This window comes from Sus scrofa, chromosome 2, assembly GCF_000003025.6.
Source record: "Sus scrofa isolate TJ Tabasco breed Duroc chromosome 2, Sscrofa11.1, whole genome shotgun sequence".
NCBI lineage: Eukaryota > Metazoa > Chordata > Mammalia > Artiodactyla > Suidae > Sus > Sus scrofa.
The window spans coordinates 36,879,114-36,892,816 of NC_010444.4; the positions used below are offsets into that span (position 1 = coordinate 36,879,114).

The 13,703-nt window shown below is 37.2% G+C and overlaps 2 protein-coding genes across 4 annotated transcripts in view; one reads left to right on the forward strand and one right to left on the reverse strand.

The window, feature by feature from the left end:
• The window catches only part of GAS2 (growth arrest specific 2), a 172,679-nt gene extending 166,356 nt beyond the window's left edge, over positions 1-6,323 (reverse strand). Inside the window, exons 1-2 of one of the 3 annotated variants that reach the window (XM_021083246.1) lie at positions 5,260-6,323; positions 1,579-1,747 (exon numbers count right to left, since the gene is read on the reverse strand). The gene's annotated coding sequence lies outside the window, so the exon portion shown is untranslated. Of the gene's footprint in view, positions 1-1,578; positions 1,748-5,110; positions 5,231-5,259 lie in introns of those variants that run through there. The other 2 variants (XM_021083240.1, XM_021083242.1) reach the window with 2 other exon arrangements.
• FANCF (Fanconi anemia complementation group F) lies at positions 5,588-7,548 on the forward strand. Its single transcript, XM_005674558.3, has one exon. The coding sequence runs from the start codon at positions 5,613-5,615 to the stop codon at positions 6,741-6,743; it is 1,131 nt and encodes a 376-aa protein (XP_005674615.2). The 5' UTR covers positions 5,588-5,612; the 3' UTR covers positions 6,744-7,548.

The window sequence follows — 13,703 nt, forward strand, 5'->3', positions numbered from 1 at the left end:
CACAGCAACACTGGATCCTTAACCCACTGAGCGAGGCCAGGGATTGAACCTACAACCTCATGATTACTAGTCAGGTTCATTTCTGCTGCGCCATAATGGGAACTCCCATAAATTTTTTAATATTGTTTTTCACGTTTGAAATGGACAGTCACAATTCCTGAGCAAGACCGTAACAAAGCTCTCTTAATGTTTTTGAGTCACCACTGACTAGAAATGCTGTTGATAAAATAGGTAAAACCGTGTATACGGCCTTTTAAAATTTACAAGGAATGAGATTATATTTTAAGAAAAGCTCTTTTTTCCATTCCTTATAAAGGGAGTATAATGTCAAATATTACTATGATAATGGAAATGAATTTCAAATCCAAAAGAAAAAAATTCAAATCAGGAATTCCAAAGTATTCATGAAGTTCTAATATTCAAAATACACATGCATTGTCAGAGCAGTCCTTTTGCTGCTAGTTTTGAGGCCACGTAAAGTCACACCCACTGTAAATGGAAAGGAATATCTCAAATTTGTGAAAACAGAGATTTGGAGCTGTCATCTAGATCTGTGCCCAGAGAGAAATCCCATCCTTTAATTCTTCTTCCGACACCTTCCTCTGAACCAGGGTTTGCCCTATCCTTCTGGACATCTGGAACTCTTCCATTCACTTCTTGATGGGTTGCAATGCATACTTACTCTAGTCACTGAGTAGATCCCCAGGTGGCAGAGAATGTCCAAAGAAGGACTGAAGGATGGGTTATCAGAGCTCTCACTATCTCAGTAATGACTCCAGCCTCCCAAACTTCACTCATATGCCCCAAGGCCAAAGACGATCAATATTTCAGACATACAATCATAACCTTTCCTTCTGTACACTGATTGGGAAGCTCAAGACCCAGAAAAACATTTGCTTAGTTATAGTCAGTAGCCAATCTGAAAACTTTTTTTTTTTTGTCTTTTTAGGGACGCAACTGCAGCATATAGAGGTTCCCAGCTAGGGGCTGAATCAGAGCTGTAGATGCTGGCCCACCCCACAGCCACAGCAATGCTAGATGTAAGCCATGTTTGTGACCTATGCCATAGCTCACGGCAATGCCGGATCTTTAACCCACTGAGTGAGGCCAGGGATTGAACCCACATCCTCATGGATACTAGTCAAATTTGTTTCCATAGCGCCATGACAGGAACTCTCTGAAAACAATTCTTAACGTTAAAAAAAATCAACTTTTTTTTTTTCTATCTGGTATAGAAACAATATTTTTAAGATTTGATATTAGGTTTTACAGTTTAATCAGGAACTCAACATAGAATGCAAGACAAGGCCATTTGTTCCTGGAAACTTAATTGTCAGATTTTCCTATACATGTCTAATTCTCTGTCCATTACAATTCATTTGATGATTTTCTCCCTCCGTAAGGAAAACAAGTAAAAGGAAGAAATTTGTATTTTATAGAAGTAACCTATGAGAAAGACGCACTGTCACAAAAAAATGACAAATATCTGCAGTTTCTATAAAAAATTTCTCTTCAAAAGTTGTGCCAGCGATGCTATTAATTGCTGCTACTAAAGAACACAGAGAGACTTACACTTACCCCAGTCTTGAATGAGGTAGTGGAGTCAGGATCAGGTATAATCATTGCCCGTAATATTTGCCTTCAGAGTGATGGTAAAAAAGTGAAAGCATTTTCCTTCCATGAAGTAGGTTGTGGGATGCGATAAAGCCCTCTAGGTCTTCTCTGCCTGAAGATGTAGAGTCCAGGTCTGCTTGTTCATGTAGAAAAAAATATTATTTCAATAAGCAAAAGGCTGAAATTAGAATGCTGATATGCTAATGATATATATTATTGTTTGGAGTAAAATAAAGTTACATCAAATTACTCTGTTTTCATTCGTCTCTCAGTTCCATAGCATATCTTAAAATAACCAGAAAATTAGACCTAACTTAGAGCAAGAAATCAACTCATTTCTTCAAGTCTTTTATATATATATACACATATATATATATATAATGATTTTTATTTTTTCCACTACAGCTGGTTTACAGTGTTCTGTCAATTTTCTACTGTACAGCATGGTGACCCAGTTACACACACGTATACATTCTTTTTTCTCAAATTATTATGCTCCATCATTCTTCAAGTCTTAATAGTCCATTGGAAAAGACTGTACTGGAAATCTCTCAGGACCAAGAGTAAATATTGTAGCATCAAGCTGCATGTTTCTTTTCTAAAATTTTTCCACCTCTCCCCATACAGTGTTGGCGGTTGCTCCTTTATATTAGGGAGAAGTTCAATTTGGAGAATACACAGGAAGATGTATACTTCGGAGGCTTATATAATTAGCAACAACAACAGTAACCAGTGTTTATTGAATGTTTATACGTACCACATACCACACAGCTTTTTGAAGGGCTTATAACAGTTGGGTGTAATTAATTGAAAACAACAGAAAATAAAACTGAAACTGGCAAGAAAAAAAGTTGGGAATATATAGGGTTATAATCTTAAATAGGCTTAGTTTGAGAGTTGTCTTAATTCAACATATTCCTTGTGATTCTGAGAATCTACTGGCTCCGGAAAGGAGAGGACTATGGCACCTTCATTTAAATATATGACAACATCAAGAGGAAGAAACTATCTCTTAAGTATGCTTTATACCCAGCTTACATACATCCACACTGTCTATTACAGCTATCTCTTCACATTGGTCAGTGTATTGTCTACCAACTCTGAAGAGTAAGGGGAAGTAATCATCTAGGCCTAACTGATTGGAATCGATTCACCTAACCATTTCTGAACAAATTTCTGTCATTAGGAAATGATATACATCAATAGGCTTAAGATGGTGTTCCTAAATTAATTACTGAATTAACAGAGGGGGTGGATTAACTCATGTTGGCTCAAATTGGCCTAGCCCCTGAGCTGAGCTGGAGTCTGTAGTCCAAACTGCATCATTATTATGCAAAGAGGGTGGGGGTGATGATAAAATGGATATTAAAAGACAACCTATAACATCAAGAGTGGCATTTCACCTTTATTGTCTCATTTAATCCTCCCTAGGACCCTATGAGGTAGGCTCTTTGTGAAAGTCTCTTTTTCTGATCCTTAGTTATTTAGGATGTTTAACTCCTATGGCTTGACTGATATCATAAAGAAATCTTCTGAAGCTTGCCTGCCAGTCTCTCTCCTAATTTACTACATCCTGGAGACTTAGGGATCATAACCAAGACATGGGAGATTGGTACTGGTATTTGTAGCACACACTATACACATTAACATCCTTATGTTTCACCTTGTTATTTTTCTCACTCGAATTTTCCTGTATTCCATGGTTGTTAAAAACCATTTAAGGCCTAAACAAAGCATCAGTCCTTTGTAAAGCCCTCCTAGACCTCTCACATCAATTTACATCTGGTCTCTCATAGCATCATTCTCAGAATTTTTTTAAACATATAAAATCTGATTTGCATTACAGTTAAGTGTTTTTGTTCCCCTTCCATCTTTGCCTCAAGAATATTGGTTTCTTGAAGTGAAGTGCCTTGTCATAATCATCTTTCAATCCCTAGTACTTTTCTTTTTTTTTTTTTTTTTTTTTTTTTGTCTTTTTGCCATTTCTTTGGGCCGCTCCCGCGGCATATGGAGGTTCCCAGGCTAGGGGCCGAATCCGAGCTGTAGCTGCCAGCCTATGCCAGAGCCACAGCAACGCAGGATCCGAGCTGCGTCTGCGGCCTACACCACAGCTCACAGCAACGCTGGATCGTTAACCCACTGAGCAAGCGCAGGGATCGAACCTGCAACTTCATGGTTCCTAGTCAGATTCGTTAACCACTGCGCCACGACGGGAACTCCCCTAGTACTTTTCATAGAGTATAAGCTTAATTTTGTCAATTAAATGAAACAGAGAAGCTCCAAACCCTATGCTTTTCTTTCTTCTAACAGGAAAACCTCACAGACATTGTTTTATGAAAATAAGCAAAAGTGTATTATGTATAAATGTGTATGTTATAACGCCCAAGCAAGGATTTAAATAAAATTTTAAATAAGTGGGACTATCTCAAGCTAAAGTTAATCTGCATAATTCTTGTCATAAGTTTTCACTCCCATCCCGAAATGAAGGCACTTTTTTTTGGACTTTGTCACCTCCTGAATGGATTGGGCTCTTTCAACTCAGTTACCTGCAAATTAACTGTTTCCTTGGCCTTTAAAACTTTTTTCAGTGCTCATCTTTGAGCTTTCAGATGAAACAACAGTTTCTTAAAGAGATCTTCCCCATCACCTAAGTTTTGGAGAGCAGCCTTCATTATAGCCTATCACATTTGAGAGTATTTGTTTAATTTCTCCCTTAAATGCTAGGAAATGAACTCCTCCACTAGCACAAGGACTCCATTTCCTTATTTACCACTAAATTCCTAGTATCTTACACCATGTAACATAGTAAATAATATAAGAATAAATTAATGAATAAATTGATGAAGCAAGAACAATTTTTACAAGTAGACTGCACATTTGGCTCAAAGTTTCTAGTAGCCAAGACGAAAAAAAAAATCAAATAACCACTTTATGATCAAATAAGAGTTTAAGCTAACTGATTAATATCAACTACTAAAACTGAATTAACAGCATAAACACCACTGCTTCATTTATTCATTTATAAAAAATGAACAAACGAAAAATGACTCTCCCTTTGTTAAATTTCTTTCTCTTCCCCTTTTTTGTTAAAGCAAAATAGAACAAAAAAACAGTTCTGACTACTTTTGCCCGGTGTCTTTAGGACTGGAAACAAATTCAGCTCAAATGTGTCATCAACTTCAGAGTATTAGAAATTGTTATGGGTTTGGACAAAGAAACTCCTAGAAGTTGGCAGATAAATATTTGTAGAATACACAAATGAATGAATAATTCAGATGACATTCCAGAAATGGGTTCTTCTTGCCCCTCCCCCTGCCCCCAATCTTTAGAAAAGCATTTGTTTCTGTTTTATGCTCTTAAATGCTGGTTAGTTCAACTGTTCATTTTGAGAAATAAGAGTCAATTAAGCTATTTTGCCTTGAAAATTACAAAAATAAAAAAAATTGTGCAACTTTGAAATAAAAATTTAAGTTTCTTTAGTATTTTAATAATGTACCTTAAGTATCCATTAACCTCGGATTCAAGTTCTAATAATTAAAGGAAATGTCAAGGCCCATATTTCAACACAGTGCCTGGTATAAGTTAACTGGAGGTCAGTAGCTTTCTACTAAAATGAACTAAAAATTTCATTTAATATTTTCTTACATGTAACGGCATGTCGCTGGCTTTACCCAATTATGATAAGCCTTAACACAGATTCGCCCACGCAAAACTCAGGAATTTCTACTACAGATTATTTCCAAAGCGAAAGGAAGCACGGAGACCTCTGTGACTAGCAGCATGTTGCAGGTGACTCCCGGAATTCTCGCTAGCATGCCCGCCTTCTAGTCACCCTTCCGTGTTGGTTCGTCAAAAGCCGTGACGAAAGTAGAAGCTTTTTTTCCGGCTCAAATTTCCCGGAGTGCAGGTACCCGGATTTAAGCAGCTATCAGATTGACAGGCACTTCACCCAATAGCCTTGTAGAGAGGCGTATCATTTCACCAGCGTGCCAATCAGCATGCAGAGAGTCGCCGTCTCCAGGGTGCAGGCGGAAGTAATGCGCGTCCCCATGGAATCGCTCGTAGAGCACTTGGAGCGCTTCTCTGAGGTTCTGGCTGTCTCCCGCACTTCCCATGTCAGCAGCTGGGACCCCGCGACCGTGCGCAGGGCCTTACAGTGGGCTCACTACCTGCGCCACGTCTACAGGCGCTTTGGCCGCCATGCCCGCATTCGCACTGCTCTGGAACAGCGACTGCAAAACCAGTGGAAGCAGGAGGGCGACTCTGGGCCCGCTCCAGCCCCGGGGTTGGTAAACTTCCAGGCGTTGGAGCACTGTGACCATCTGTTGTCTCTGCGACTGCTGGCGAACCGGGCTCTCGGGGATGCCGCCTTTCAGTACCTGCTGCAGCAGCTCTTTCCTGGCCCTGGCGTCCCAGACGCGGAGGAAGAGACGCTCCAAGGCAGCCTGGCCCTTCTCGCCCGCCGCCGGGCCGCTGTTCACCTGCTGCACTTCAACGCCTATAGAGAGAACCCGGTCCTTCAGGAGGACTCACTGATGAAGACCCAGGCGGAGCTGCTTCTGGAGCGTTTGCAGGAGGTGGGGGAGGGCGAAGCGCAGGGCCCTGGCAGGTTTCTCAGCAGCCTGTGGGAGCGCGTTCCCCAGAACAACTTCCTGAAGGTGATAGCGGCCGCGCTCTTGCTTCCCCCGTCGTCTCCCTGGCTCCAAGGAGAGGAATTGGAACCGGGCAGCCCCAAAACACCGAGAGAGGGGGGTCAAGAGTTGCTTCATTGGCTCCTGGGGAAATCAGATGTCATGACTGCCTTTTGCCGCAGCCTCCCAGCCGAGCTTTTAACTTCGGTGGCAGGGCGTTATCCAGAGCTTTCCCGGGTCTATCTGGGTCTGCTGATAGACTGGGGTCGGCACCTGAACTATGACCTTCAGAAAGGCATTTGGTTTGGAACTGAGCCCCGCGATGTGCCGTGGGAGGAGTTGTTCAGCAGGTTTCAAACCCTCTGTCAGGCCCCTCCACCTCTGAAAGATGAAGTTCTAACTGCCCTGAAGTCCTGTAAGGCTCAAGATGGAGATTTCGAAGTCCCTGGTCTTAGCATCTGGACAGACCTGTTGTTGGCTCTTGGGAGCAGTGCATGATACTGCATTTGGGAAAAGACAAGTTTTAGGTCTCAGCCCCGGCCCGAATTCTCTGTGGGCAACTTTCTGTTATTGATTACTTGAATGCAAAATTTTGTTTACAAAATTTAAAAATTCCAGTGTTCTCACCAAATCTCCTATACTTTCATGTGTCCAAAATATTATTTTAGGTGCTAATTTATAATATGTATAATACTAACTTCCAAATATGTAAAGTAACTGGCTTGTAGTGGCCATGGATTTTCTGTATAGAAGCGGTAATGTTCTAAGTATCCTACCTAAAGCCATAGAATTAACAGTAGTTGCTTTTAAGAAGGCACATTTCTAATAATGCTGAAAAGATATGTGCTTTTCAAAGAAAAAGTAGCTTTAAAGTGACAAAACAGGACCTTTTTTATATCATTAATGCCTTTTGTAGTTGTTTGTTTTTAAATCTCTAGAATTGAAGAGATTGCTTTTATCAATGACATGTGTTGTCAGAGTGATTTGGAAAGCCACCTGGCCTATTTGGACTTTAAACCCTGCACGTTGGCCTTGTTAACCTAATGTTTTAAACAATTAACCAGCCTCAACATGTATTAAAATTGTGTTATTCAGAAAGTGTATTTCTCATTTCTACAGATTGAAAGACCAAAGTAATTTAAAGCATTGAATTAAATATAAGAAAAAAATATTTAAAGTGTAGTAAATACAAATACATGCCTTTGGATATTAATTTAGTATTTGATAGTAAAAAAATCAAAACAAACTTCTGAATGAGTGCTGCTTTTGCCATTGACCAGGTTAATAAACTACAACCTTGGGAGTTCCTGTTGTGACGCAGCAGAAGTGAACCCAACTAGTATCCATGAGGACGGAGGTTCCATCCCTGGGATCGCTCAGTGAATTAAGGATGTGGGCATTGTGGTGAGCTGTGGTATAGGTTGCAGATGTGGCTCAGATCTGGCTGTAGCTATGGCCAGCAGCTGCAGCTCCTATTCAGTCCTTAGCCTGGGAACTTCCATATGCCTCAGGTTCGACCCTAAAAAGCAAGAAAATAATTAAATAAACTACAACCTTGGTGGTACAGTATCTAGACTAAAATTGTTAAATTTCTTTTCCCTTGGTGGTTTCCCTATGGGGATCATTTAGAATTTTTTTAGTATGTGTAGGAACCTGATTTTGTCTGTTTATCCAGTTGTTCCAACACCTTCAGAGTGATCCTCAATCATCAAACTTGAGAGGTTTATTCAGTTTTATTAGGGAGAATATTACTTTCTGTTCATCAAGATATTTTTGTCCATATCCAGGTTAGTTGATTGCAAGATTCTTTGCAAAACATTGCTATTCAGAAAGTTGATCTAATTCTGGAAATGGGATTAGAGCAAAAGGAGTTGTATAATCTTGTAGAATTTTTTACTCTATTGCATAAACTACTTTCCCTCTAGCAGGTACACTGTTCTAGATGATCTTGAGTTAACAGTAGCAAGTTTATATTTCCTTTGGTTTGAGTCCTTTCTAGTACTAATCCATGTAAACCATCTTTTGGATTTCATTTGCTCTTTAATGCAAGAAGAAAGGCAATTTCTTTTGTCTGTTACATGAAAGTCTTTTTTCCAGAAACAACCTAATGAAGAGTTATATCCTTCTAAGTCATAATATTGACCCATAATCCTAAATCTCAAAATATCAAACTTTAATTTTAGAGAATGATAGTTCATAAACTTATTTCCCTATTTCTGCTGTTAGATTGCACACTTTTTTTTTTTTTAAATGGTTGTGTCTGTGGCATATGGAAGTTCCCAGGCCAGGGATTGAATCTGAGTTGCAGCTGCAACCTACACCACACCTGTCGCAATGCTGTAATAACACACTGCAACAGGCTGGGGATCAAACCCTAGCCTCCACAATGAACTGAACCACTGCAGTTGATTCTTAACCCACTGCACCACAGTGGGAACTCTTGCATACTCTTAAGATAAAATGATAAAAATGTTATAGGCCAGTAAAGAAAAAAATTGAAATCTATTTTTTGCCTGAAATCCATTTTTATACACTATATTTTAACTTCCATGCTATGTTCATTATATAGATAACCATATTTAATCTTCACACCAAGACCATATTATAAATCAAGATAGGAGCTAAAAGAGGTTAACTTAAATGCCCAAGGGCACACAGAAAAATAAGTGATATGGAAGCAAAAATCATATAGCTCCCTGCCTCCAGCCTAGCACAATGCCTGGCATGTGGTAAATATTCCAAATGTTTAAATAGATGAAGCCAGGATTAGAACCTTAATCTGTGTTCTTTATCTTATTTTAAACAAAGCTAAAGACTTGAAAAGATGTTTTTGAGTGTAGTAATATTGTTATCACTCTAGAGTCTACATCTAGGAAGGGAGGAAAAGAGAGGAAGGAACGGGAAATTAAATAAATAAATTCAAGACTCTCATGAGCCAGCAGATAAGATGACTTCGTGTGTCTATTGTTTTCTGTTAGTATTGGTTGAGGACAAATATCTTGATGCTCTCTTACAACTTCCCTTGAGCTGGTTGTGTATTGATTATATTAGACCATATTAAATCTAAATGCTGTTGTCTATGTGCTGCTGCCCACTTATTAAGGTTCTGACTCCAATGGAAAATGTGTAAGATTTGGCTTTGAGTAAATAAGGCTTTGCATCTGTATGGTGTCATATAGTATACAAAGTTCTACAGTTAAATCATCTTACCAGACAGAACCTCTTAATATAACTGTGAGACAGGGTAAGGTGCTCTGAACTTCAAATTTTATTAATCAAGGAGTTGAGACTCCAGGCAATGATTTATTACTCTTAGGTGGTAAAGTCAACAAGGATCTGGATATTTTCTAATTTAAATTCACTCCTCAAATCTCTTTTAGGGAAGTAGACTGGTGATTTGAAAACCAATACTGAGTTTCAACATTTATTTATTTATTTATTTATTTATTTATTTTTAGGGCTGCACCCACAGCATATGGAAGTTCCGCGGCTAGGGGTCAAATCAGAGCTGTAGCTGCAGGCCTATGCTACAGCGTCAGCAACACCAGATTTGAGCTGCATCTATGACCTACACTGCAGCTCACGGTAATGCTGGATCCTTAACCCACTGAGCAAGGCCAGGGATGAAACCCACATTCTCATGGATACTAATCACATTCATTACCACTGAGCCATAATAGAAACACCCTGAATTAAATTTAAAAGGTATGTATCATCAGTGTGTACTCAGGGAATTGCACATGGGAGATACTATATTTGTCAAATATTATTTAAATTTGGATTCTTATCTATTACTCTAACTTTTACCTAGTTATTTCACTCTATGAATAGGTTTGTTCATCTATAATATAGAAAAATTCACCTTTTTGAACTACTTAGCATAATTAAAAGATAAAATGATAATGCATGTGAAATTAATGTAAAAAATTATAAATAGGATGATTCATCTCTTTTCTTTAAATTAATAAACATAAATACATGTAAAAGATGATTCACACTGAATTATTATTTATGAAAAGTAACCATATACAATAAGACTAAGAAGGATATTCATCATTAAGATATGAGCATTATAATATATTCAAAAATAAAATGAGGGGTTTAATATTTGAAATAAACTTTCATTGGATAAATAATACAGTAATGACATTAAAGGAATACCTATCACCTTGGCACTATTTTCATTTTTGTGTATTCCTTTCCATCTTTTGTTTGTATGTCTGCTATTTCCATACTATAATAAATATACAAGCCATTTCTAGATTTTTTTCAAGTTTCTATGTTTAGTCTTTTAAAATAAGTAAAAATATGCACCTATTAGAGAGTAAGTCCTCAAAAAATGCTAGTTAAATGTTTTTCCTACATTTAATGACATGAAAATATTAAGATCTTTTTCTTCTATTATGTTAACTTTTCTAATGGTATTTTGCTATTGCATTTCAGAAACAGTCAAATGTATTAAATTTTCAATATTCTGTTCAATTCAGTTGATATTTTGTTTAGATTTTTTTTATTCTGAGTTTATGAGTGATATTGACCTATAATTTTTTTATTCTTATATTCTTTGTTTGAATTCAGTGTTACACTGGCCATATAGAATGAGTTAGGGCCTATTCCTCTTTTTCCTATTGTCTGGAAGAGTTTTATAAAATTGGAATGAACAATTCCTTGAGCATTTTAGGGGATTATTCTGTAATAACAGTCTGAGCTTGATTTTTTTTTTCATTAGATAACTACAATTTCATTTACTTAATGGTTATTTGAACAAAGTTTTTTCATTTTTTTATCACTATATTTTCTTACCTTTTTATCACTGTATTTTCTCACCTTTTTATCACTAGTATATCTGCAGTTCTGTTTCATTTTAACTCTTTTTTCCCCCTTTTTCTTTGCTTTTCTTTATCTTTCTCCTCAGATGTTATCTATTACATAATTTTACCCAGTGAACTAACAGTTTAGTATATCTTTTTTTCTATTTAAAAATTTTATGGCTCTTAACTATTTTCTTCTTTGCCCTATTCTGCTGTTCTTTCCTCACTTCATAAGCAAAGTCTTTTAGCTCATTTGTAACTTTTCTTTTTTATTGGGTAAGTATTTAAATTGTCCTCCAAATTCTGCTGTCACAAGTCTCTTGTTTTGATATGTTAACATTTTCATTACTATTCAGTTCTAATTATTTATAGTTTAGTCTCCATAAATATTTCTTATTTCATCTATGGATTATTTAAAATTATTTTTTAATTCCTCAGTGAGTAAAGATTTAAAAAATTCTCTTTTGGTTATTCTTTTCCAAATTAATTTATTTTTAATATAGTTTATGATACTGAATTGTTGATACTTATTGATACTTGGTTTATTGTCCAAATGGTCAATTTTTATAAATGGGCTGCATGAATATTCTTGAAAAGAATGTTTTCTCTAAACTGGGGAAACAGAGTTCATTTTTAAAATTAACTTTGTAAACATTCTTTTTCAATTATTCTGCATATTTTCTACTCTTTTCCTGTTCGTCCAGTCAGATAAGTGAGGGAGAAGTGTTGAAATTCCCCACTATGGTCCTGGTTTGAGAAATTTTATTATTTTTTTTATGTATTTTGAGTAATTTTATGCCATACAAATACAGCATTGTTATATCATCTCAATAAATTGAACCTTTTATCTTACAGTGATTACTTCCTGCTTTAAATTCTATTTTTTCTATTATTATCATTTTTAATATGACTCATCTTTTTTCTGCTAACCTACTTTGTGCTTTTTGTCTTGATTTTTCTGCTTCATTTTCTTTCACTGCTCTTTTTTATTTACTGAATTTTTTTTTTTTTTTGATTGTCTTCCTATTCCATTTCTCCTTCTACTAATTGGGATGCTGGGGAAGTTCCCATTGTGGTACAGCAGAAATGAATCTGACTAGGAACCATTTGATCCCTGGCCTCACTCAGTGGGTTAAGGATCTGGCGTTGCCGTGAGCTGTGGTGTAGGGAATAGATGTGGCTCGGATCTGTTGTTGCTGTGGCTGTGACTGTGGTGGGCAGCTATAGCTCTGATTAGACCCCTAGCCTGGGAACCTCCATATGCCGTGGGTGTGGCCCTAAAAAGACAAAAAAAAAAAAAAAAAAAAAAAAAAACCTAATTGTGGTGCTGCATTCTTTACCTAAGCTTTTAATCTTGAAATTTACCATATTTAACTTAAAAATACCTAAAATTAGTTCAATACCTTCATCTTCCTTCCTAACAATGCAGTGAGTGGGCTGGAGAAAACTTTAACCCTGATCTCTCATGTCTCATAATTTATTAACTTACCCAGTGTTTTTGTTCTTCATAAGAAAATTTCCAACAAATTAGAACACTTTAATGTTTTATACAGACAAGTGTGTTTTGATTTACCTACATGTTTAAAAATTTTGTTTCCCATTGCACCTCAGATATTTCTCCTGAGATGAACTTTCCTTTTTTATTTTATTTTATTTTATTTATTTTGTTGTTGTTGCTATTTCTTGGGCCGCACCCGCGGCATATGGAGGTTCCCAGGCTAGGGGTTGAATCGGAGCTGTAGCCACCGGCCTACGCCAGAGCCACAGCCACGCGGGATCCGAGCCGCGTCTGCAACCTACACCACAGCTCACGGCAACGCCAGATCGTTAACCCACTGAGCAAGGGCAGGGACCGAACCCGCAACCTCATGGTTCCTAGTCGGATTCATTAACCACTGCGCCACAACGGGAACTCCCTCCTTTTTTTTTTTTTTTTTTTTTTTTTAATGACCTCCCTTGCAGAAGATCTCCTGATGGCATCTAGTTTTTATCTAAAATTATTTTTAATCTTGTCGACATTCTTTGAAAATAATTTTGCTATGTATAAGATTCTAGGTTAACCTGTTAAAGATAGTAATTCACTCTTTTCTGTTTTCCATTGTTGATATTAAGAAAACTGTTATCAGTCTTCTGGTTCATTGTAAATGATCTCTTTTTGGTTTCTTTTTAGATAGTCCTTGCTTGAGTATCGGCAGTCAATATAATATATCTAATTGTGAATTTCTGTGTTTTTCCTGCTTGTTACATATTATATTTCATTTATCTGTAGATTTGTGTTTTTCTCTCTTCAGTTCTCCCCTCCCCTTAATGTTTCCTTTCCTCCACCTTTTCTCCTGTGACTCTGACCAGGCGTATCTTCTCTTACTACTCTTATATCCTACAACCTCCCTTTCATAGTTTATATATCCTTCCACTCTATGATAGTGTGGAAACTGCTGTTACCTCCTAGGGTACATTCCCTATCTTCATTTTAATAATACTATCTCAGCCTTTCAGCTAGAGATGGTCACCCAGCTAAAAAGTAAATTTCTCAGTCTCTTGCATTTAGTTTTCAGCGATAAGCTACTCTATACAAAGCCAATTTCTATACCTTCCAGGAATACAGGAATTCTTTCAGTTCCTGGAGTAGGTAAGCTGACGTTTTTCC

Excerpts from the sequence above, each read along its gene's own strand:
- FANCF (XM_005674558.3), top strand. The coding sequence starts at position 5,613 with ATGCAGAGAGTCGCCGTCTCCAGGGTGCAGGCGGAAGTAATGCGCGTC.